We start from the raw sequence: 24,613 nt of genomic DNA, 5'->3' as shown, positions 1-24,613 counted from the left end.
GTGTCACCGACACGGCCTTTTGTGTAAACCTACAAACACAATTTTAAATAGAAGCACATCAGGATCTGGGGATTATTTTTGTTTTCCCGGAATGAGAATTAACGGTATCTGTGGGGAGAAGATCTACGGCAGGAGGAGGCGGCCAACCCCGGAGTGGCTAGTGGTTGGCGGGGACGGCCACCCTGCTGGAGAAGGGCCAGTTCAAGCACTTCCTGCACCTCCTGAGCCACGAGACACCACGAGACTGTCACTCTCTCTTCCCAATGTAAAGATGCTAAACACATTTAAGGGCGACCACATTTAAAACCAACCCAGCACTGGGACAGGGCCGGGGGAGGTGTGAGTGATTGTAGCTTCAGTGGGGCGTGAGCACGTCCCCTGTGAGAAGCTGGAGCGAGGAGGAAGGAAAACGACCTTGAACGCCACCAGGGCAGAAGCGCAGCGCTCGGGGGAGCTGGGAGCTGCCCTCGGGCTCGGCCTCGCCGCCCCAGGCCTCCCGCAGGCGGAGCAGCTCACAGAGGCTGCTCGCTCTTCTTGGTGGTGGCCGGCCGCAGCTCCCCAGGCCCGTGGGCAAACGGGCAGCGGTCGGAAGGCAGAACACAACCGTCAGGGTGATGAGCGAAAAACCAACAGATGCGGGTTTTGAACGTTTCCGAAAACTGCCTCCGTTTTGCTTCTGGTTCCTTTTCCTTCCGAGGCCTCTCTTCCCTCCAGTCGCGGATGCGAACTCGCCCGTTCACAACTGGGGTTGGGAACAAAGAGAAAAGACACAGCCGAGGCGTGAACTGCGAGCTGGGCAGGCGGCCGGGCTCTGTGGGGACAGCTGTCCAGGGCCGGGGTGCGGCCACAGGAGACGCAGCCCCCGCAGGCCCGGCGGCGGGAGGGGGAGAGGCGCGGGGATCCCGGGCCGTGGCCCCAGCCCCCCACCCGCCCACGGCCTGCAGTCCCACCTACACACACACACACACGCACACACGCACGCACGCACGCACGCACGAGGGAGGGGCCGAGGGGAGCAAGGACCAGGTGCAGGCGCCTGGGGCTGGGAGCCGTCAGGAGGGGCTGCCGCACGCCAGGTGGACGGCAAAGAGCTGGTGCCTGAGGTCCTGCTGGTGACGGGACCCGGGCGTGGCCACTCGTGGGCACCGGCTCGTGGAACAAGGCCAACGCCGACCACGAGCGTGGTCCCGACGCGGGCAGGACGTCCGCGTGGTGGCACTGGCCCTCGAGGGCACGCGTCCGCATCACAAGGAGGGAGCGGAGCGAGCGGGGGAGAGGCCCTGTCCAGGCAGGTGGAGACGAGGGGCCGGCTGCGGGGGCCAGCAGGGTCACAGGCAGAGCCCCCAGACGTAAACGGGAAGTAGGGGGTAGGGGCACGGCAGCCCTGTCGGCAGGGGCAGGGCGGGAGGCCCTTACAGAGCAGCAGGGGGCTGAGATGCGGCGGGGGGACCTGTGTGGGCGGGGTGGCCGCAGAGCTGGGCGGCTGGAGGACCCCAGGGCGGTGCACGGGGAGAGCCCGGGGCCGCCCAAACGCCTCCTGAACCAGTCGCCCCAACTCGGCTGAAGCCGCGCTGGGAGCTTCCGCTTGACCACTTCCTCCCGAGACGCCAACACCCCCACGTGGGACGGGGCCAGAGCAACCAAACCCGTCCTGCTTTTCCCTGGAAGCTGTACAGCCGCCTGGAGACGGAAAGGCTCGGCAGAAATAAAGGAAGCTCACTGAACAAACCTGGCTCTCCAGCTTCTAAGGAAAACTTGAAAGTGTGCATTCACGCTTGAATTTCGCTTTCAAATTGCCTCGTGTTGCAGCAACACGAGACTGTCTGTCTCTGCAGACTGATGCTTATTGAAAACTGTCCCCTGAAACCAGAGGAAGGAACCGCAGAGGTGCCTCTCCACACGAGGGACACAACGCAGGGATTCACCCTCAGGGGGCGGCCGAGAAGCACCTAGGAAGGGCCAGGCCGGCCCTGCTTCCCACCAGGCAGACACTGAGAGCTCGGCTGTCCTGGCCCGGGAGCTGGGCAAGCAGCCACCGCCTTCCACAGGCGCTCCCACAGCAGCCCCTCCTGGCGCAGCCAGGAACGACACGCCCCAGCCGTGTGCAAAGGAGCCTGGGAGGTGAGACTCCCCCAGACTCCCGCCGTGGGTGCCCCAGAAAGACGAGAAGCCCCTGACGGCCTGGACAGGCTCAAGAGAAGTCCGGGCGAGAGGGTGAGGGGTTCACTGGGGCCAAAGCCAAGTGCAGACCCTCACCCTCCACAGAGGCTGGCCCGTCCACGCTCCCTCAGGGCGGGCTGTCTCGCAGCGGGCCCTCCACCGGCCGTACCACGTTTCCGGAGCAATCCCTGCAGGGTCGGGGGAAGGGGACCCAGGCAGGATTCGTAGGGCCTGTGGAGCAGGCACTGGTGATGAGGGGTGGCCCTGCGGAGGGGGGCCAGGCCGGCTGACAGGCCCCCGCCCCCAGTCTGGGCAGGCCCGTGCCCTCTGCCTGCGCCCCTCCAGCCGGCTGGCAGGCCAGACCAGCAGACTTCCCGATTTTAAGTGAATCACAGGCACAAAATGTGCTCTACGGAGCTCACTTCTCACCCAACATTTGTGCGCCCACTTCCTCCCCAAAGCGTGAGTCCCTCAGACTCAGTGGACCTGCTGTTCGGGCTCCCCCGCTGTCTCTGACCACAGACGTCACCTGAGCCACAGTGTCCTGAGGAAGCGGCTGAGGATTCTTCCAGAATCCCACTAAGGAGGTAAATTTACCGGGACAGCGCGGCACTCTCAGCAGCACCAGTTCAGGGTCCCTCTCGACCCGGGGGGCCGGCCCAGCCCCCAAGCTCGCCGGAGACCCTGGGCCAGGGACCGACCTCGCTGAGCTGCGTCTGTGTCCTCAAGGCTGAGCGTGGGCACATGCCCAGCCCACAAGGTGCTCAGGGCAGGTGGAACTGAAGCATCTGAAACTCTTTTCACCTCCTCAGTCGTGTAAAACTAACCATGTTAGTTTTAAAAAAAATCTCCTACGAGATAAGACCCAGCTTTGGTGCTTATTTTTTGCGTGACTGGGTGTAGAATGTTTACTGGAGTTCAACCCCCAAGCCTCGTACTCAGAAGCGTTTCCAAAAATAAACGCGCTCAGCGATGCAAACCGCACAGAAAACCAATCGCACACATGCATATTTACGATGGGGGAGAAAAGAACACTCTTTCATGAAACCAAACAGAAAACCGTGCTGGGAACAGTAGGAAGCAGAGCAGCCCCCTGGGCACAGCGAATGTCAGTCACGAAAGCTCCACGCGGTGCAGCCCAGCTGGGCAGGGACTCCCAGCCGCAAGGCCCACCCGCCCCCTGCCTCTCCGCCCACCAGTGGGCTGCCCTCCACAGCCCCCAACCCTGGACCCGCCAGCTCCACTGCGGGGCTCACTGCCATAGCAACAGCAGCATCTAGCCGACTGAGGTCAAGCTGAAATGAAAACCAACGTTAGCTCTGGAAGGCCCCCGAAGGTGCTGCGGGCGTGAACACGCGAGCTCTCAGGTGCACACACAAGGGGCAGGTGGTACAGGTGTGTGTGCCTCGGGGTGGTGCACACACGGGCGGCGCGCACGGAGCTCTCAGGTGCACACGAGGAGGTGGGGCCGCAAGGCGGCAGCACTCACCTCCCGAGGAGGTGCACAGGCCGAGGAGTGGGCAGATGTGCTTCTGCATCTCCGTGCGCGGTCCCTCCACCCACGCCCCCCGTCACGGGGCAACCACCCTGGCGGCAGGAGTACAAAGGTGCGGGGGGAGGGACTGGCCCACATCCCGGGGGCGCGGGACAAGGCCTTCAGGCCCAGTGCTGGCCAGCGCCCTCGGGTCAGACTTCTATTCCGTGCTGCCACAGTGGCCTCCCCACCTCTGCAAAGGCCTCAGCCCAGCAGGGCCCCTAACCCCTCCCCACACAGACCCCCAAGGCACCTGTCCCAAGGGAGTGCCCACCCACCCACCGGGCGCTGGGGACGGGTGGGGACAGGGAGGCTGTCATCTGGGCGTGCAGCCGCCGGCACGGACGGGGGTGTCAGGCAGGCACGGCCTCCTTGCCGGACGCCCCGCTCTGCATCCACGCAGCTGCTGAGCCTGAGGCACTGCTCTCCGGCCGCCTCTCGGGCCGCCTGCACGAGCTCACGGGGCAGCTGGGCCTGCTCCTCCCACCATCACAGCGAGTCAGCGCGCCGCTGCCCGTCACAGAGGCCCAGGTCCCCCTCACGGCCACAGGGGGCTGCAGCCCGCCAGCCCCACCTACCCCGCCCCCACCCCGTTCAGCAAGGCCCCATCCTGCTACTTCGCACACGCTGCTCCCTCTGCCTGAAGTGTTTTCCTTGTTCACTTCACCAAGTCCCAGCTCAGATGTCATTTCCTAAGCGAAGCCTTCCTGATGCCTGTCTGAGGTGAGGCCAGGCCTCCCTGGGCGAGAATGTCACCTACGACACTAGGGTGATGCAAGAAGACGCCCACTATTTTTAAAGCCACGCACAGAAGTACTTAGGGGTGACTAGCGTGTCAGATGGGATGTGCTTTAAAATACTTCCACAAAGACAAAGGGGAAAAAGCTTTAAGAAGCAAACACGACGACTTATGGACCCTCTGGCGGATGTGTACACAGAACTTCTTGAACCCCAGGTGCCCATGTAAACATCTGCGACGTCTCCCCTCCCTGTCAGGCTGCAAACTCCAGGAGGGCAGGGGCGGCGGCGCCCCGCTCTGCGGCGCTCTGCGGTGCTCTGCAGCCTGCGTGGAAGAGCACGCAGGCCCCGGGCCCTCCTCCCTCCGCCCACCTGGATCCCAGGGCGCCAGTGTGTGTGGGGAGGGGGAGTGCAGACACACGGGCCGGGGTGGGGAGGCCTCCCTCCTCTAGGCCCAGGGCCTGGCTGGGAGCTCAGCCAGAGGCCAAAGCACAGCAAGTACTGAAGCTCCACCCGGAAAAGCTCCCCAGCGACGGGAGGCCCTGCCAGCACGGGAGGAGGGGGCGCGTCCTGGACAGGGCGGGGCTGGGTCCGGGGGGCTGGGCCCGGGGTGCCGGGCAGAGGCTGGCAGCATCAGAGAAGCAGAGGGGCAACCCACATCCTGCGCGACTTGAGATGCACGTGAGGGGATCTGTCCTCTAGCTCTGAAACTCCTCTCAAATAAGGATTATTTCATTAAATAAAAGGGGGGAAGGCAGGAGAGGAAGGTGGTAGAATCTGCACGAGAGCAGCTTCGCGTTGCCTCGGGAAGCGTGGAGCCCGTCCTCGGGTGCTGAGAACCGAGGGAGTCCCGGCCCAACCCCTCACCTTGGAACACCTGCGAGCTGTTCCTCAGCAGCGTCTGCAGGCCCCCGCACTCCCGCTTCAGCTTCCGCAGTGTCTCCCTGTCCAGCTCCCCGGCCACTTCCGCCAAGGACAGGCTCCCTGTTGAAGACAGGGTTTCCCCCACGTGAGAACTTTAGTTAAACTGAATCCACAGCTTGCTGGAACTCCGCAGGCAGAGCCATCGCACCTGAGATGTCAGGCCGCGCGCGCCGTCTCTGACCCCCGAGCCTCCCAGACACAGCAAGTCAGCCCTGCCGCGTGGCCCAGCCGCTGCTCGGGGCGGGGACTGCCATTCCACGCGCCAAGCCCGCCTCGCAGCCACCTGGAACCCCTTCTGAGAGGAGACGGGAAGTCCGGGGGAAAATTAAATCCTGGCCCAGAAGCCTGGCCTCCTCCCCCACCCCCAGCCTAGAGCCCCACGATGTGGGCTCGCACGTGCAGCTCCGCACCGCTGCCTCTCACCCTTCCACGTGCGCGTGTCCCGAGCCTGCCACCTCCCACCCGGCGTCCCCTCCGCCATGCCTGGCAGAGGGTAGACCCCAGCCTGGGATGAGTGAGGTCCTGGGGACAGACCCGCTCACTGACGTCGCGCAGGGCTCAAACACACTGGGGGTCCCGAGCCTGACGCTGGGGCAGGGGTCACTAAGTCCAGTGACCAAGGGCGGAGCGTGCAGCTGCGAGGCTGAGGGTACCCCCCGCCCCCGCCGGGATAGGCTTCTCACGCCGGGCGGGGCAGTGGGAGTACCTCAGACCAGCCCGGCTGTTGGAGACCCACCCGGGCAGGACGGCACCCCGGCTCTCCGACGTTTCCAACGGGCGGGCAGGCCTGAGACCCCATCATCATCGGAGCCACCGCTACCCACCCAAACTGAGCCCAGGTAGAGACCCCATCTTTGCTCACTATCAGGGCGTCCCACCCCAGGCACAGGCCAGCGTTTCCTGGGCACAGTCATTCCCAAAGGACCCCGCAGAGGAAAGGACCATCCTGGGAATTAAAGGTCAGAGTCCATGTTTTCGGAGCCGCCCGCAGGTCCGAGGACCCTGAGCCCTTCGAGGCCCCGCTCCGAGCCCCGAGGCAGCATCCTCCCTCTCCACCTTGGCCCGCCTCTGCAGGGCGCACCGAGGAAGGGGTGCCGACCCACAGAACTCCCCAGGCAGCTGGGCCTTGTCCGCAGTTATGCGGACAGTCAGCCCCCTCCACCAGGGCGGCACTGGCTACGGCCGCCACCGGGTTCCCAGAGAGGCTCTCCCAACCAGCTGCTCCCAGGGTCAGGTGATCCCTGGAGGGGGTCAAGCTCGAGGGCACTGCCGCACCACACGTACACAAGGGATGGGAGGGGCGTGAGGATGAAGAGAGACTCAGCAGAGCACCATCCACGCTGTGGGGGGAGAAGGACCCACTGCTCACCGCTCCCTGGGTCGGCCCACCCACGGGGCCAGCGGGCAGCATCCCCAACAGGCTGAGGGTGGGGCCTCCATCTCCTCCAGTGACCCCAAAACTCAGAGGGCGAGCGCCTGGCTGCTCAGGAAGCCCTACAGCACCCTCGGGCAGCAGCCCACCAACAAGCTCCTTCACTCAGCCCATCTGCACACTCCTAATGACGTGACAAAAATGATGAAGACTCCTCCTGACATTTAATTAAAAATGACCACACAGGGACGTGCCTGGTGGTCCAGTGGTTAAGGCTCCACGCTCCCAGTGCAGGGCGCCCAGGTTTGATCCCCGGTCAGGGAACTAGATCCACATGCATGCCGCAGCTAAGAGCCCACTGCTGCAACTAAAGATCCCGCACGCCGCAAGGAAGATCCCGCAGGTGGGCAACTAAGATCCGGTGCGGCCAAATAAATATTTAAAAAATGACTAAAGGGGGCTTCCCTGGCGGCGCAGTGGTTGAGAGTCCGCCTGCCGATGCAGGGGACACGGGTTCGTGCCCCAGTCCGGGAGGGTCCCACGTGCCACAGAGCGGCTGGGCCCGTGAGCCACGGCCGCTGAGCTTGCACGTCCGTCCGGAGCCTGTGCTCCGCAGCGGGAGAGGCCACAGCGGTGAGAGGCCCGCGTACCGCAGTTTGAAGTTGGCTCTGAGAAGAGAAGAGCCCCTGCCTGGAGCCCAGCCAGTGCCCAGGGCGCCCGTTACCTCCCCGACTCCAGGCCTTCACGCTCCTGCTCTGACCCAGGGCGCCCGTTACCTCCCCGACTCCAGGCCTTCGCGCTCCTGCTCTGACCCAGGGTGCCCGTTACCTCCCCGACTCCAGGCCTTCGCGCTCCTGCTCTGACCCAGGGTGCCCGTTACCTCCCCGACTCCAGGCCGTCGCGCTCCTGCTCTGAAAGCTTGTCACGTTTGACTGCTTTCTGCCCAACAACAGATTCGCCACTTGCAAAACCACTCGGCCAATAAAATCTCGAGGGAGGGCGGCACAGTTCCTCACGCGCTTGGCTTTTTCTCTGGGGCGAAATCCAGACAGCCAGAGTCCTTCGGCGGGGGACTCCGGTGTGTGCCCGGCCCCGGCGTCCAGGGCTCCATGCCCCTCGGGGCCATCGGCACCACCGGCGGCGGCCCCGGGTGGACGAGGGGCAGGGACCTGGCCAGGTGGGCTCACAGGACCGCCCCGCCTGCTGTTAATGTAGCGGGTTCTCCGCTCGTCCACAGAATCTTCTCCAGCGGGCGGGTATGTTCTGGATTTCCCAATGAGACACACCTACACGTGAAAAGAGCACAGGAAGTACTTTAGCAGGTTCCAATAGTATCTCAGCGTTCTCCAGGGAACTCTCTTGTTCTGGAGAATAAATTCCACGAAAGTCTTCGACACCTATCATGAAAGGAATCCTTATTTTAAAAAGTCATACCAACCGATGACTTAATATACTATCAGCAAAAGCCCACAAGAAGCTTCATTCCTGACTTCCACAGCGCCTAACCAACACGACAGACCAAGGTCACCTTTACTGAGCCAACCAGCCGCACCCCACTGCACCCCTCTTCCGCCCCACACACAGACCCTGACGGTAACCCTGCAGGGCTCTCAAGGGGCAGCGCTGCCAGAGCGAGGAGCACGTGTGCACCTAGCAGAGCACCTGGCACGGCGGGGATGTCCAGTTCACGCTGTCCCCTTCCCCGTTCGCACGTCCAGACGAAGGCTGCCCTCAGGAGCCCCGGGGAGAGCCAGGCCCCGTCCAGCGAGGCTGCAGTGGGTACAGCGTCTCTGGACGTCCTCTCCGGGCCTGAACCCGATGAAGGCGAATCTGGCTGCATCAGAGCCATTCCTCACTGCTCTCCAGCTGTGCCACCTGCTAAATGTGTGATCTCGGGCAGGTGACACCTTCTGTGTGCGTGGAATAAGGCGTGGCACGTAATCAGTCCTCAATTAACAGCTGCTGTGTGTGGACACCCGCACTTGCACCTGATCCCCGAACCTTCCAGTTATAGGAAACCTGAGGTTCGGAGAGATTAAGCAATGCTCCGTGGTCTCCAGCAACCAGTAACGGAATAGCAAATGCAAACATCAAAACTGTAGGATCCTCGTACCTACGTGACCCAAACTCCAGCAAAATTCCATCCAACCTCAGAAGACTGACTTGCCAAAACAGAGGACGTGTAAGAGAATGACGTGAAGGCTCTGAAGGTGAGCCCTAAAGGCCATTTCCCAAACGACCTTGAGCAGCGACAGCAGTGTACCTGAAGCCGACAGAGGGGCCCAGCGCAGGCAGCTGAGCCCGAGCGAGGGCCCAGCACCGGCGGCAAGCTGCTGCTCCCTAGTTGGCAGTGAGGACACAGGCAGGGAGTGTCTGTAATGTGCCCCCGAACGCACTGCCAGGAAGTGGCAAGTCGAGAGTCAAGCTCAAACCTTCGATCCTTTTCACCACCGTCACGCAATCAAGCTGAGATCGGGTGACAGGTTTTTGTGTTTCGTTTTTCACAAAAAGCACTGAGGTCCACAGAGTCTCATGAAAGAAAGTTAACAGAGATTAATGAAACCAATGTCAATGGTTCCCCTGACTCTCTCAGTAGTTCAAGCCCCCTGCGTGGTAAGCAGGTCGCCCCGACCACCTGGCAGGGTCACAGGCAGTGCAAGGGTCAATTTCTACCTGGAAAAGTTCATTTCAAGCAAATCTGAATTAATAAGCCTCTTAATGTGAAATCCTTTTGAGCTTCTGAAGCCATTTCAGCCTGTAATTTGGGACCCTAAGTCCGAAGTTAGAGCGTTCAGCCCCAGGCAGCACTACGGCCAGAAACCTGTAGAGAAGCCAAGCTGACACCCACTCTGGGAGGGTCCCCGCGGGGCAGTCACAGTTTCTGGAAAAGGGATGAAGACCTGCTGAGGGTTCCTGCAGAGCTGCCACAGGGCGGGAGAAGGAAGCGCCAGACAGCCTGCAAAGCAGGGATCTGCAGGCGCAGAACAAGCCTCTGGACCCGCCAGTGACGGACGGGGATGCTGGGATCAGCAAGGGCACCTCTGGGACAGTCACACCTGCAACCGTCCCAGTGTCGTCTACGGTTCTGTGACAAGGACGGCCCCAAGCTCTCCATCTAAACACCTCGGTGTCGCCCGCCGAGGACAGCCCAGGTGACCAGGACGCACCCTCTTGGTGGAAGGAATCCTAAGACAATCCTCCTCTACGTGGAAGCCACAGGTCGACCCCACCTCGGTGATGAAATCCAGGTACCCTCGGTACTGGGTCTTCTTGCTCTGCCTCCGCTGATACTTCCCAACGAAGTCAAAGAAGCAGCAGGGCAGGACGAAGAAGCGGCAGTTGTAGGAGGACCTTCAAAGACAATCAGCGACACGGAAACCCACAGTCTTAAAGAGATTCAATAAAGAAAAGTCCTCAGAAAGCCACGCGGCAACGGTGTGCCCGGGCAAAACGCAAACGAGGTGCTACTGGCTCATTTTGTTTTTTATATAAAAAGAAGAATTATAGCCTTCCCCAATTTAATTTCTAGAAACAATGCAGCATAGCATCTTTTCAATAAAATAGGAATCTAATTACTTTTATTAAAAATATTTTTTTCTATTGCAATTATGATCATCAACTGTAATCTAAAACTTTCTGAAGTACTTGGAGATTTCAGCTGTTGGACAGGAAATTTCAGAGGTAAGCACAAAAAAGATTATGATTTGCTCCTTGACCTGTATTATTGTAAAACAGTCCAAAAGGATGGCCCTGGAAGGTGTTATGCTTAGTGCAATGAAGTCAGACAGAAAAAGACACATACTGTACGTTATCACTTGTCTGCTGAATCTACAAAACAAAACGAATGAAAATAACCAAAACGAAACAGACTCACAGATACAGAGAACGACTTCGTGGTCACCAGTGGGGAGAGGGAAGCGGGGAGGGGAGAGGGAAGCGGGGAGGGGCGAGGGAAGCGGGGAGGGGCGAGGGAAGCGGGGAGGGGCGAGGGAAGCGGGGAGGGGCGAGGCAGGGGTAGAGGAGTAAGAGGCACAGCCTACTACGTATAACACAGATAAGCCCCAGGGATATGCTGTACAGCACAGGGAACACAGGACATATTTTATGAAAACTACGAATAGAGTAGGACCAAAAAATTTTTAATCGCTACGTTGTACTCCTGAAACTATATAATATTGCAAATCAACTGTACCTAAAAGAAAAGGGGTGGGGAGGGCATTAAAAAAATAAATAAATAGAACAGTCCAAAAGAACCTTGGATAAAAGAGACCCGGCAATGAAATGTGAAAGGGCAGCAAGGTAACGCGCATCCTAAAGAAGTCTGCCCGAGGCAGAGAGCCCAAAATTGAGACAAAACATTTCAGCAGAGGTCTCTACTCTGAAAGACAAACCCTCCTGCTATCAGGAAAAACACACCTTTCAACACTGGATATAAACACTGTGGAAGTAATCACAACGAAAATATAATGTGAACATGTGAACCACATACATAATTTTATATTTTCTAGTATCCGTATCTTCAATAGCAAAATAAAACAGGTGGAATTTATTTTAAATTTAACCCAATATATCCAACAGATTATCGTCTCATCAATCTGGACCAGCCACATCTCAAGTACGCGATAGCCCCAAGCAGCCAGTGGCTACAGTTCTGGACAGCGAGGTTTAGGCAACAAAACATCCCCAGCCACCACTGTGCTAACACCTCCACCTACTCACCTGGCCGCAATCACAGGTATCCATGGCGTTAGTTCATCGGAATGGTTTCCGATTAACCAATCGACGTCCGGGAAGAGGGTCTTATCATTTGGTGTGATTGCACTTTCCTACAAGAAAGACACAGAACAAGCCTGAACGTGTAGTAAATAAAATCAGAGCACGGAGGGAAACAACAAACGCAACCACCCCTGCAGAACCGCAGCTGTTCCCGGCCCGGTCTCAGCCGCTCTGGGCTGCAGGTCTTCATCTGCAAAAGGCGGAAGCTGGGCCAGGAGTGAGGAAGTGTGTGCCCAGCCCGGCCTGCCCGAGGGCACGGCTCCTGACAACTTTTAGCATCATCTCTGCGCCGATGAGCCAACAACACTTCCGGACGCTCATCTTCTTTTGATATTAAAAATAGCCTTTTTACATAAATATAAGAGCAGCTAAAGGAGACAGGGGACATGTGAACCACTTTACTTTTGACAGGAGGAGGGGCAAGAAACGGCCTGCAGAGGGGTGAGCGGAAAGCTGGGAGGTCTGAGGCTGACTTGACATAGACCCTGATGCACTTACACAACCCGCGGAATGAGCGCCTCTATGAAAAGAGAAAATATAGGAAGAATTTGCAGAAGTGTGCACCAGCCTTTGCTATTACACTATTACCTTTTGTGAACTCTCAGACAGCAAGTTTTTACCCACTGGACAGGCATGTTCACCACTGTGATCGTGTCTGTAGTTAAGCTGGGAACGGCTTGCTTTGAGGATTTAAGAACTTTAAGTGAACACCTTATCCTTTCTGCTAATCAGCAGGCCGTCATTAATTATCAAAGTCAACAGTCTCAATGGTGAAGATGTCAGTGAGAACTGGAGACTGTACAGCCAAAACTAACACAACACTGCAAATTAACTATACTTCAATGTAAAACAAAGGGTTAAAAAAAAAACTGGAAAGAGAGACTATATAACCACTCAAAATCCACTAATTTTAGAATTGAAGAATGAATCCCCACGGCAAGTAAGCAGACGTGTTAGTTCTCGGTCAGAACAAATGGGGGAGACACGATGTTAACCCTCACTTTGAAGGCCACGAGAGTGTTTTGCAAAGCTGACGGATATAAAAATTGAATTTAAATTAATCTTTTTGGCTCTTGAATAAGCATATGTGCTTCTATTTTCACATATATTAAAATGCTGAAAACAGTATTTCAGTGAAATACTGAAAATGGTCTATGCTAATTCGAAAGTAGGCAAACTTTTGATACTATCAAAAACAAACTTTTAATACTATTTATTCTTTCTTCCCACCCATTCTACATTTAAATTTGCCTGCCTCTTTAAATGGTCTATATTTACAAAAACGAATTACGCTTAGTAATTATCACAATCACGTTTAGTTTTCTTTCCAACAACATGCTAGACAAGAAAGCTCTACCTGTCTACCTGCCAGCCTCCACCCTCACATTTAACACGGGAAGATGCAGGACTCTTCCTCCAGCTCGGCAACCAGAGGTCCAGGTGTAACGAGAAAAAAATGCACAAGAGGTGAGACACAGCACTCCTACTAGCAGGCCTTCACTGAGTGATGGGTGGGGTTTCCCCCACTCCACAGGGAACCTCGAATAAAGAACCAGAATCTTCCACCTGTTCTCCAAGGGGCACGTTGTGTCAGCCAGCTCTTCCTTGGGGTCATGATTTAAACAGAGCCTATTCAACTGCTGTGTGAACTTTTTACCCAAAGAAATTATTTTGCTGTTTCTCCTGGGACACAGGGGATTTGGGAATCAACCACGTTATTCCCTTAGCTTTGATCATCAGCCTCATCGAAATTCAAGAGCCCAATTCTATTACCTGTGTGAGGACACGTGGTCTGTGCATGTGGCTGCAGAGCCTGCCCTGGTGCTGCATCTGGTTTACCGCCATTCCTCAAACCTGAGAATTTTTTTAAATGTTCTAATTTATTGTAATGTATGAATATACAAGCAAATGTAAACTCTTGTAGCATAAAACAGAGTATAAATATATAATGAGGAACTGAGCAAATAAAAAGCTGTCGGGCAGCTGCAATGAACCTCCCTTCCTCCAATGTTTTTATATTTTGCAATAACATTCTCAACTTTAATAGAAAGGCAAAGAGAAAATATCCAAATAAGTCTTGAAACTTTCGTTTTCTTTTCACAGATGAAATGATATACCCGAGATCTGCTTGGAAACCACAGCTGGGCTGATGCTGTGGTCGCGGAGGGGGAGGGATGAGACAAAGAATCGCTGAGGCGGCCGATGAGTTGCTGGGGTTTGGCACGCGGGCATCTCTCCACTTCGGTATATTCCGGACATTCTCCACGACGAAAAGCAAATGCCCTTTCCATTTCTCCGGTCAGCATCCTGCCCTCGGGCGGATGAGACGTCGCGTCCCGGTCACCCCCGCGCGTCTTCGCTCGGGGACAGGGTCTAGAGGCAATGCGGGCAGCTGGACAGCAGAGGCCCCATGGCGCCCCGGGGCCAAGCATGCAGCCCCACCGCCACGCTCCCCCGCCGGCTTGGAGGCCTAGGCTCTTAGAGACCAACACCGGGAAATGCTAGAGCCCTGACCTGCCGCGGGGTGCTGTGGAGGAGACCCCCCTCTCTGATGGCTTGGAGCTGCTCCGGACCACGGCGGGGCGGACGGGGCTCCCTGCAGCCCCGCGGTCACGACCGAGGCTAGGTGTGCTGTCCGTCCTCGCTGGACGGCTGCGCGTGTGCAGCCCGGTCCGGCCACTCCACTGTGCTCCCCTCCGCCGACTCCTCGCCAGCTCGCCGTCTTGCTGGAGGCCACTCCTGGCCATGCTGCTCACAGAGTGGGACCGCCCATGGTGCCCCCGCCCCGGCCCGGTCCTGGCAGGGTGGGCACCCACTGCCTAGCGGAAGTCTGAACATGCGGCCTGTCCCAGGCACCAGAGGAGATGCAGAGGAGGGGTCGTCCTCCGCCCCCGCCACCCAGGCAGCCAATAGCCCCCTCGGGCACCCACAGGAGATGCAAAGGGCCTGCGGCAGACCCGGGGGAGGAGACACGCCTCCGGCTCCGGCATCCGTCCTTCGGTTTAACCAGAAGGCTGTGGAGGTCTAAAGCTTCATCCGCCTCTACAGTCTCAGGGCACTAAGACGAATGTGGACTGCTGTGGTTATGAGCATCTCTGACTGGCCCGTACACAGAGACACCCCTTCAAATAACCGCGCTGAGGTCAAGGGCAGGGACAGCGCCAGTACCTCTAAGTGTGTCTCTGGTCCGTACATGTCCCAAACCTTTCGCCTTCGGACATCAATCCCTCTGCCTGGATGCTGAAACGAGGAATTTCAAGAATCAAAGGTCCAGGTCAGTACACCACAATAAATTAGCAAGAACAGATCGAACTCTGCAGGTATCACCCCCCGCGTTAAGTGCAGGAGACCCTCAGCTCCCCGGCTGCTGAGAACAGACACTTGCGTCCTGCGGGACACAGACAGAACCTGTGCTGCCGAGGCTTCGCGAAGGGGAACAGAGCCAAGGCGTGCAAACACCTCCATGGCCACACGCAGCCCTGGGAAATACACCTGCCCGGAAAGGGAGACGGCTCCTCTGAGCTGGTCAAGTTCAGCTCTTGGGCTCACCTTCTCTTCCAGCCCCCAGACGAGCCTCGTCCTCAGGGTCGTTCTCATCCAGCGCACCCTGACCACACGCAGCTCTCCCGGGGCCCCACCCCCATGTCTCCACCCACTGGCTCCTAGTCACCACCAGATGCGCTAACACCCCACAGACAACCTGTTCACAGGGGTCACAACTGCAGCCTCACTCTTTTACAAAGCACCTCAGAAAGCCCTGTCTGACAACCCCATTCCAAAGTCCCACAGGTGAGGACAAATGTGTCTGTCCATAAGGCAGGATGCTACGGTCACAAGAAAACCAGCCTTCGGGTCACCACGACTGGGCTTCAATCCCCACTGTCACTCTCAAGCACGAAGCTCACTGGGCCAGGTGACGGCGCTGCTGCACCCAGTGCACTGGCCTCGCCGGACGCCGGGGGAAAGCTGACGCCTGCGAGTCCTGAACTGCTCCCAGGGCCGGGGCTGTTCTCAGCTCTCAATGCCTCTGCTTCACAATCCAGAAAATGGGTGCAAGACTGACTATCACAGTTTTACATGTGTATGTGTATCAATACAATACATGGGTGCCTGACTGTCCTCTGAGCTAGAATCTAAACTTCTCTAGGGCAGAACCCATCTTATCCTTTATTCCCCTCTGTGCCTTGAAATGGTGGGTTTTCCAAAGAAAATACTGACAACAAAAACATCAGAGCTGCTGAAAGCGTGCTGTTCCGCAGGCCGAGTGTCTGAGAACCCTCTTCTAGTCTCACGAGACCGCTGTCTTTGGTCCTGTTTACAAGCTGCCCGCCCCACAGAGTTCGCAACCAGCCACTATGCCGACAGCCAGGCCACCTCTGAATCCCGATCGGAGCAGCAGAGAAAGACCTTGTGCTGGGCCTGAAGACGCTCTAGCGAAGGTACAAGAAACGGCCCCAAGCATGCTTTACCCCTTCTCTGCTCAGGATGTGGACCAGGAGGCCGTTCCCACAACCGAGGTCGACAAAGCACTGCCTGGCTGTCTCTCCCCGCTCAGCTCTCTCTTCTTCCCACAGAATCTAAGCAAACAGAAAAAAAAAAACCAAAGTCAGTTTGTGATTCACTTCACCCCAGAGTAATTCAGACACAACCCCACCTGGAACTGCAGATCCTCTCCCACAACAGGAGGAGCGGCCTCCTCCGAGGCCCTGGGCCTCCGCGCATGTGATGCCCGGGTGAGCAGAGCGAGGCGGGACCCGCCCACGGCCCTGGCCGGATGCTGCGCGGGCATCAAAGCCTTCTTCTTCCTCCCAGAGTCCACGTTCACGTGGTCATCTCTGGGCAAGAGCTGTACAGATTACTGTCAGTTCCTTCAGGCGTTCTCTCAATTCTTCAAGTGTTGTATACTTTGAGAAGCAATGTTATTTCGAAGACTAAGAGAATTACGGCTGAAAGGCAATTGCAAGGTGTCTCCTCTAAACATCTCATAGATGAGAAAATCAAGACTACGAAGTTAAAGGCCTGCCCGGATCCAGGTGGTCAGCAAGGCAGCCGAGAAGGTCTAGAACTGGAAACACCGAACGCGAGGACTGCTGGGTAGGCATGCGCGCATCAGATGGGCCCCGACGGCAGCTCCCAAACGCAGCCAGCATCTCCGTGTTCCGCGCTGACTACTAATCAGGAAGGCACTGCTTCAGTTCAATTCCTGACGTTACATTTCACAATTCAGACTCGTTCTACATTCACGCAAAAGCACCATGCAAAGTTAAAAAAAAAAATCCCTTGTGTAACCAACCCTGGCCAACAGAACTGTAGAAGTCCTGAGCTACCCGCAGCAACCTCCCGCCCTTCCACCTAAACTCAGCCCGCTCAGCCTTACCAGCAGGTAGGCAGCAAGAGCCACGTCTTCATGCACGAACTTCTCAGGGTCAGTTACTTCAGGCCACACCTACAACATTTGCAAGGGCATGTGTAAGTTTTCACCACATCTGTGTGTGGAGTCTGAAGCAAGACTGTGGAGTAAAGACATTGTCTGTAAGACATTTAGGTGGGGCCGCTGGGCATCAGAGGAAAATGCTGAGCTATGCTACCCTCGTCACTTATCTAGACAAGTATGACAGACAAGGAAATGAGGGGCGGGGGGGGGTCGAGGAAGCAAAGGCGCAGGGGTCAGGAGGTCAGTGCTGCACCCTCTGGTCTGTCAGTGAGTCGCCGTCACTTGTCAGGAGTGTCACTCAGTTGTTTGTCCCCGTCTCCCGATCTGTAAAGCGGGGATTGACTCTGCCTTAATTACCACGCAGGATGACCAGCAGGTACTGTGAAACTAGAAAATACTGGCTGTGCACGTGTGAGGCCTCGTTACTAACATCAGTAACGTGCAGAACGGAGTTTGGCAGATGAGAAAAAAACCGATGGCCAATACTAAACGTTCAGATTTCTGTTTCCAGTCTAGTGGATTAGAGAGTTTGGACGAACCATCTCGCCAAGGACAATTTTAAAAGCTGGAAGAATAAAGACGTCCCTTCTTAAAGGTACTAAACAGTAAGATAATGAAAAAGCGCCAGGCCAGGACCCGGGAGAGAAGGCGAGGCCAGCCGAGGCCAGCCAGCCCCAGCGGGAACGCCTGAGACGCTGGGGGATGCTCTGCTACACAGCAAGAGGGGACTGACACAAAAACACGTGGCAACGATGAACCGTGGTTACTTCTAGGAGAAGGAAGGGAGATACGAACAGGAAGAGTACAAAGTAGGTTCAACTCTGTTAGCACAGGCGCCTCGGAGATACTGCGGGTTCAGTTCCAGACACCCCAACAAAGTAAATATTGCAGTAAGGCGAGTCACGCAGATTTTTTGGTTTTCCAGTGCATATAAAAGTTCCGTTTACACTACAGAGTAGTCTATTAAGTGTGCAATAGCGTTGCGTCTAAGAAAACAATGGACGTACTTTAATTTAAAAATACTTTATTGCTGGGAATTCCCTGGCAGTCCAGTGGTTAAGACTCAGCACTTTCACAGCAGAGAGCGTGGGTTCAATCCCTGGTTGGGGACTTAAGATCCCTAAGCCGCCTGGGGCAGCCAAAAACTAAAATACTTGATCGCTAAAAATGCCAACCATCACCTGAGTCTGCAGTGAGTTACAGCAGTAACATCAACGGTCACTGATCACAGGTCACCGTGACAAACATAATAATAATGAAAAAGTCTGAAATATTGTGCAAATTACCAAAATGTGACACAGAGATACGAAGTGAGCAAACGCTGTTGGAAAACGGTGCCAATAGACCTACTCCGTGCAGGGCCGTTACAAACCTTCAATTCGTAAAAACTACAATATTTGCAAAGCACAATAAATGGAGATATGCTTGTGATACTTTATTTCTTAAGCTGGGTGTGAATACACAGATGTTTGTGGTTACCTTCTTTTTACATCTTCAAGTTAAGCACGTTTTACAAAATTGGTCTCCTTTTTGGAAGTTTATGCTTTTGTACTTTAATTTTTCATATATTTTCTTCAAATACCTTTATGTTTATACTAAAGAATTATGGTAACTTAGTATTTAAATATTCAATTATTTTAAATTAAATTATTCTCCTTTTGTTCTCTTGAAAAAAAATAGTAACGTGCCAAAACAAAACAAGACACGAAAACCAAATCCTTTTCCACAGCGTAACTGCCAGTGTTTTCATGGTCTGCATCCCTAACTATGTCAAAGTCCAGGCTGCGATGTGGGGCCCTGGGTGGGTACGTTTTGACTTAATGTCTGCATTTGTAGCACACAGGTGAAACAACGTCACCTGGAGCAGCTTGGTACATCACCTCGTTTCAATGGGGGTGGGGAAAGTCACAGACGTCTCTGCCCAGAATTACCTTGGTCATGTCTTTATACTTCTCTTTAAGCGCCTGGTGAACCCTGCTGTACTTCATGATGGAAATGAGGGACAGGGTGCTTTTGAACCCACTCTGCCTGCTCTCCACACACCACCTGGCCAATCTGGCCAGCAGCTCTTCTCCAAGCCAGGTGGGTTTGGGATACACAATGCCATCTGAATGCCATCTTTCTGGACAGAAAATTAAAACAGATATGAACCTTTGAAAATAAGAGAGATATGAGTAAGCACAGCTGGTTTCAATTCTTATTTTCAAATTACACATTTCTTTGCCAAAAGAAGAGAGAAATTAAGACAGCTACGATGACAAAATATGGTACCCCAAACACAAGACAATCTGCAACTAGTTACAGAATTTTCATCCTACAGAGAAAAACACATTTAAAAAGCAGAAAGAGTTCCTCCTCTCTTGCAAACGTTGTTAAAATGCATTTACACATCTTACGAAGCCCATCAGCCCAACGACAAAGTTCCTCTCACCTCCCACTTCATGCACCGATTAGCTAGATGCTAAAACGTTTACGGATTTCTTTAACTTTTCTAGGTTTTATACATTTCACATGTGCTACCCAGATGTAGAATGCTGGTCCACTGAGTACTTCCCATCCAGGAAGCTGAGCGCTCGGTCACCAAGCTGAGGACACATACACAGTCCCTGTGGCTCACAGTCCTTCTAGGTCACCGTGTGTCCTCTGCCACCAAAATGCAGAGGCTGCGGCCCTGTCTGTTCTGTTCGCCGCTCGACCCCGGCCCCAGCAGTGCCTGATCACGGCGGGCGCTCGCTGTCTGGGCGCCGAGTAAACGCGCAACCCGCGGGCCTAGGTCACGACAACACATCCACCGAGGCTGCGGCCCAGGCAGTGCAATGAAGGGGAGAGGCATCAAGTTTGCTGGCGCACAGAAAAGGAGGTGGCGTCCAGAAGCACAGGCGGCTGGGTGACGGGGCAGAGCTGGAGGCAGGCGCGGGCCAGGGGCAGGGGCAAGGGGTCGCCGGTCTGGTGGGAGTTACGACTGTCAGGCTTTTGCCAGCAGGCGCATCAAAGGGACACAGCTCACTCCCACAAGTAACAGGTGCCAAGTGTCCACTGAGAAACACGCCCCAAGACGCTCACCTTTCCCGTCCCTTCCCTTCGGAAGCTATCCTGCTGGGGCTGATGGCCTCGGGCCTTTCCTCTGCTCTTCCTGGGCCCCACGCTATTTCCCAGGTGTCACCAGGGTCATCACGGCTACCCCCTCACCCGCTCAGGCCTCAGGGGCCTCTCCCGCCCACCCTGGTACGATGGGCACAGCACTGCCCTTGCCAATGAAGGGACCGGGAATAGAGGCCTGAGCCACCTCTTACTTCTCTGCCCAGCACTCAGCACCACCTGGCATTAGAGCATTCACCTGTCTCTCCCGGGCCTTGCTGACCCCCAGCTGCCCAGCACAAGCACACGGTGGGCACACCGAAGTCCTGCTGAAGCCAAGCACGGACCAGGAGTGCTGCATCCCACGGTGGCAACCACCAAACGTCCATTTAACTCGTGTTCTGCTGAGAAGGCCCCATACCTGGCCCCACGGTGTGGCCAGCTCCCAACGCAATGCAGGTGACAGCGGCCCGGCAGGGCAACGACAGGAGATGTCAGCCGGGAAAGATGGGGAGTAGCCACCCGGGCACTCGGAAGCTCATGGAGAACAGGGGCTGGGATTCCACCGCATCAACCACACTGAGCGCCTGCCGCGGCCGGACTCGGGCCGGGCTTCCCCAACCAGGCGAGGGGACAGCAGCCTCCAGCGCTCACCCCGCAGCTCCGCCATCGGCACCCCCTGGGTGACCCACACGGGCACACCCGGCTTTCCCACAGGGTCTGCCCTCACTCTCCAGGGGAGAGGAAAGGGCCTCGGGGCAAGGCCCCTTGGGGAGCATTTAACAACCGGCAAGAGGCTTCACCCCGGCCGACCCTGAGTACCCCACCCAGCGTGTAAGCCTACAACAGGTCCCTGGGAAGCCCGGCCCAGCCCCCTCCTGGGGGGCTCAAAGATGATTAAACCCGTTTCAGAGATGAGAAGACTGAGGGCCACAGAGGCAACGTACCCAAGCTCAATGCTGGTGGGGAAACGCAGGTCTATGTGACTCCAAAACCAAGCTATTCCCAATGTACCCCTCAGCTCCCTATGAAACCACGGGCAAAGCCCATCCCCAAGGCTGTCTTGAAAGAATAGACGCATGTGGCTCTCAGGAAAACACCAGCAGAAGAACAGCAAGTGATTTAACCTTCCTCTGACTTTTTCATTTAAAAAATACCAAATGGAAGTAAGTCAAATTTCACACTGTCCAGACAGGCCCAAACACCACGTGGAATTAAGGGAACGGATGAAACTGCTGCTTTTATGATAAACATCACAGAACACCCGCTACGTCTAAGACCCCGTGAGCCTCAGTGGACAACAAAAAAGAAGGTTCCACTTACCACCCGTTACCAAGGGGTAAGAAATAACAGAACAACGAATGCACTGTGTTTATTTGGATTCGGTGCTAGAACCAGGTGCTACTAACCATCAAGGCTACACGAATGCACGGGCCCTCCAGCCAGGCTATGACCACCCAGGTGCCAACAGGAACAAGGACACGTCAGGGAAATGCCAACTAGAAAGCACGTTCCCACAAACCCGAACCGCCTAAGAGGGAGTCCCTGCTGCTCCTTGGTGACCGGAATCTTACAGCTGCCTAAAGAAATCACTGACTGGGGACTTCCCTGGGGGCGCAGTGGTTAAGAATCCGCCTGCCAATGCAGGGGACACAGATTCGAGCCCTGGTCCAGAAGATCCCACATGCCATGGAGCAACTAAGCCCAGGCGCCACAACTAGTGAGCCAGCGCTCTAGAGCCCGCGAGCCACAGCTACTGAAGCCCGTGCGCCTAGAGCCCGTGCTCTGCGATAAAAGATGCCACCGCAATGAGAAGCCTGTGCACCGCAACGAAGAGCAGCCCCCGCTCGCCGCAACTAGAGAAAGCCCGTGCGCAGCAACCAAGACCCGATGCAGCCCCCAAAATAATTAATTCATTAATTTAAAAACATCATTGATTTAAAGCATCAATCACTGAGAGAAGAATAAGTTATTCGGTCCTTACCATTCTCCTTCGCTCTGACTGAGCTGAATTTGATACACGTTGCTCGTCTTAACCTTTAAATTCCCTTCACTGTCTTCTTCCAAAGGTAAAAAAATTACGGTTCCATTGAGGACATCTGGGGGGAAAAAGATAGGGATAATCGATTAAAGTGCTTAGTTCAGAGTCTCATCAAAAGCGGTCTTAAAAAAACAGTACTGAATCCACCGTGCCTTCAACCCCCAGGGCTTTTCCCCACTCGATTTACATCAGCGAACGTCCTGGCCACGGCCCATCCCCAAGCCTGCACCGCGCCAAGCTGAGCGTAGTCCTGAAAGGGCCCCCCCGTGGAGGAGTGGTGCTCACCAAGGGGAAGAGGACAGGCTTAGCCCGCCCTGCTCTTCTGCGAAGCCCATGTGAGAATGCAGACATCCACGTTTGAAGGCCTCGTGGGCACTGATGCGCTCATCTCCTCAGGCCAGGAGAGGTGAAGTTTAAAAGGTGATAAAAGCTGGAAGGGCTCCTGAACTAGTCTGGGCAGCAGGGTCAGCGAGGGCCTCCTGGAGGAGGGAACACCCGCGAAGAGTCTTACAGGGGCACAGAGGCCCGCAGTACTGGGGGGCGGGGAGGGGGTATGCAGCCACCAGTAGTAATTCAGCAGCGCTGCTTGTGGTGGACAGAACAGCCTCCAGAGACACCCACACCCTGATACCCAGAACCTGTGACCACACGGAGTTGTTCCATGGCAAAAAGGGACTCTACAGATGTGAAGAGGGTTATGGGCCTCGGAAGAGAGAGCGAGTATCCTGGACTACACAGGTGGGCCCCGTCTAGCCATGTGAGCCCCGAAAAGCTGAGAACCGTCTCCAGCTAGAGGCAGAAAAGATGCAGCAGCAGGGGAAGTCAATGAGGCTCTGAGCGTGAGTCAAATTCGGCACGGGTGCAGCTCTGAGATGTAGGGAGGCCTCCACGAGCTGCCCAGGAGCTGGCCTTTTCCCTCATCCCTTTACCACTCATGGTCCAGCGCTCCTTCACCATCTTCCCCATCCTTCCAGACACCACCCCAATCCACAACCCCACCCTCTGTACTAAGGAGTCACATTTCTACGTGCCCCCTCCAAAAACAATGAAAAATCTACAACCTCCCTGGGGCATGGCAAGGAAACTGGCAGACTAAGTGCCTTTAGTGCCTTTTCACTTACTGGCTGGTTTTTAATCTAACTGCAGCCTCTGCGAGAGATTCTCCCCGGGACCAAACTCTAGGCAGGCTCCTCTGAGGCCTGTCTCAATTAGGGTTCAACCTTGGCCTATGAAGACCTGAACAAACATTGTCACAGCTCAAGGCCACATCCCTAGCATGACCCTAGGCCCCCTTAAAGTGCCCACCTGAAAAAACTCAAGGTTGAGAGAAGAATAGACTGTTCCAGCCCACACCTGAGCAAGAGCCCCTGGGACCGCCTCTGTGGGAGGGGAGGTCCTAACATCCACAGGCACCAGTTAGCAAACCCAGATGGTGTCACAGGGACTGATCCCCACCTTTCCTGCTTCTGGTTAATTTTTCACCTCCCGGGCTCTACCGCTCCATCCTCTTCCTTCATTCTCCCTGTAAAAAGCCCAGTCACCTCTGCACAAATCGCAGTGGAGTTCAGTTCACGCTGGACTCTTCCCCCTACTGTGATAGTGCATTACCAATTAAAACCTATCCTTGCCACTTTCACTAGTGTCCGGCTCTATGTATCTTTGACACCTGCCACTATCAGAAATACTCTTACCTTGCACGACTATTTCTCTCTTCGGAGCACAAGAATGCGCGTTCATTTTTGGGATGACGGTTCTGAGAATCACGTCGAGCTCGTGCTGAGCCTCTAGCTGTGATTCCGCCCCGGAGCGGGTGAAGAAGGCTAGCATCTCTCGATTGCCGCTGGCGAGGCTCCGGGAGAAATCGTCCCAGAGAGAATCCAGGTCCGGGGCGGGGAAGTCGCCCTCCCCGGCTCCAGCCTTGCCGGGCTGCCCAGGGGCCCCAGAGAGCAGAGGCGCTTTGGCTGCTTCCCGCTGGTCCTCCCCTTGCTGGCGCCGGCCCTGGTTCTCCTGGGGGCCCTGCTCGGGGACTGCGCCCGGCCGAGGGCCCAGCCCCCCCTCGGGGAAACACTGGCCGTGTCCCGGCCTCTCCTTGGGCCCGCATCCCGCCGGGGCACGCTCCTCCGGCTCGGGGCCTGAGCTCGGCCGGGGGCCGGAATGCTCGACCCGGGGCAAGCAGGCGCTCCGCCGGGCCTCTAGGCGAACGCCACACAGCCGCTTGTTGGCCACCTGCGGCCTCTCCACCCACACGGCCACCGCCGCCCAGAAGCCCCCAGGGAGCAGCGAATCCGGATCGCGAACTGCAACCCTTCCCAGCTCCGCCATGTTCTGTCTCCGCCGAGAGCCTCGGAGGCGCGCCGGGATGACGCACGTTACGGCGCGGCGTGTTTGCGTCATGGGGGCGGGACTCCGCGGCCGGAAGTGAAAGGGAAGAAGACGGACCCACTTCCTTTCCTGCTTTGGGTTCTTTATCGTTATTCGGCTGGGGAGTTCGGGGCTGAGGAATTTTTTTTTAATTTTATTTTGTTTTATACAGCAGGTTCTTATTAGTTATCCATT

General features: G+C 56.0%; 1 protein-coding gene across 3 annotated transcripts; it reads right to left on the bottom strand.

The window, feature by feature from the left end:
• Nucleotides 1–17: 17 nt before the first annotated feature.
• TRMT44 (tRNA methyltransferase 44 homolog) lies at nucleotides 18–24,404 on the bottom strand. 3 transcript variants are annotated; one of them, XM_060148787.1, is made up of 11 exons: nucleotides 23,749–24,404; nucleotides 22,001–22,115; nucleotides 18,870–19,089; nucleotides 16,882–16,950; nucleotides 15,974–16,081; nucleotides 14,673–14,744; nucleotides 11,448–11,554; nucleotides 9,896–10,079; nucleotides 7,609–8,014; nucleotides 5,300–5,416; nucleotides 18–742 (listed from the first exon to the last, which is right to left on the bottom strand). In XM_060148787.1, the coding sequence occupies exons 1-11, from the start codon at nucleotides 24,377–24,379 to the stop codon at nucleotides 513–515; spliced, it is 2,259 nt and encodes a 752-aa protein (XP_060004770.1). In that variant the 5' UTR covers nucleotides 24,380–24,404; the 3' UTR covers nucleotides 18–512. The 3 variants fall into 3 exon arrangements, 2 of the variants coding, with proteins under 2 accessions (XP_060004770.1, XP_060004771.1); XR_009540449.1 differs by having other exon boundaries at nucleotides 605–742; nucleotides 7,745–8,014; XM_060148788.1 differs by lacking the exons at nucleotides 18–742; nucleotides 5,300–5,416 and adding an exon at nucleotides 6,934–7,396.
• Nucleotides 24,405–24,613: the final 209 nt, after the last annotated feature.

Source organism: Lagenorhynchus albirostris, chromosome 4 (genome assembly GCF_949774975.1).
Source record: "Lagenorhynchus albirostris chromosome 4, mLagAlb1.1, whole genome shotgun sequence".
Taxonomy (NCBI): Eukaryota; Metazoa; Chordata; class Mammalia; order Artiodactyla; family Delphinidae; genus Lagenorhynchus; species Lagenorhynchus albirostris.
Note: the sequence above shows the minus strand (reverse complement) of the source record. Positions and strands in the feature narration are given on the sequence as shown.

Coding starts and splice junctions, on each gene's coding strand:
- TRMT44 (XM_060148787.1), bottom strand. CDS start 24,379: ATGGCGGAGCTGGGAAGGGTTGCAGTTCGCGATCCGGATTCGCTGCTC. Junction 19,090..22,000: donor AGTCAGAGCGAAGGAGAATG/GTAAGGACCGAA, acceptor TTATTTTCAAAG/GTTCATATCTGTTTTAATTT. Junction 14,745..15,973: donor ACATCCTGAGCAGAGAAGGG/GTAAAGCATGCT, acceptor TCCTCGTTTCAG/CATCCAGGCAGAGGGATTGA.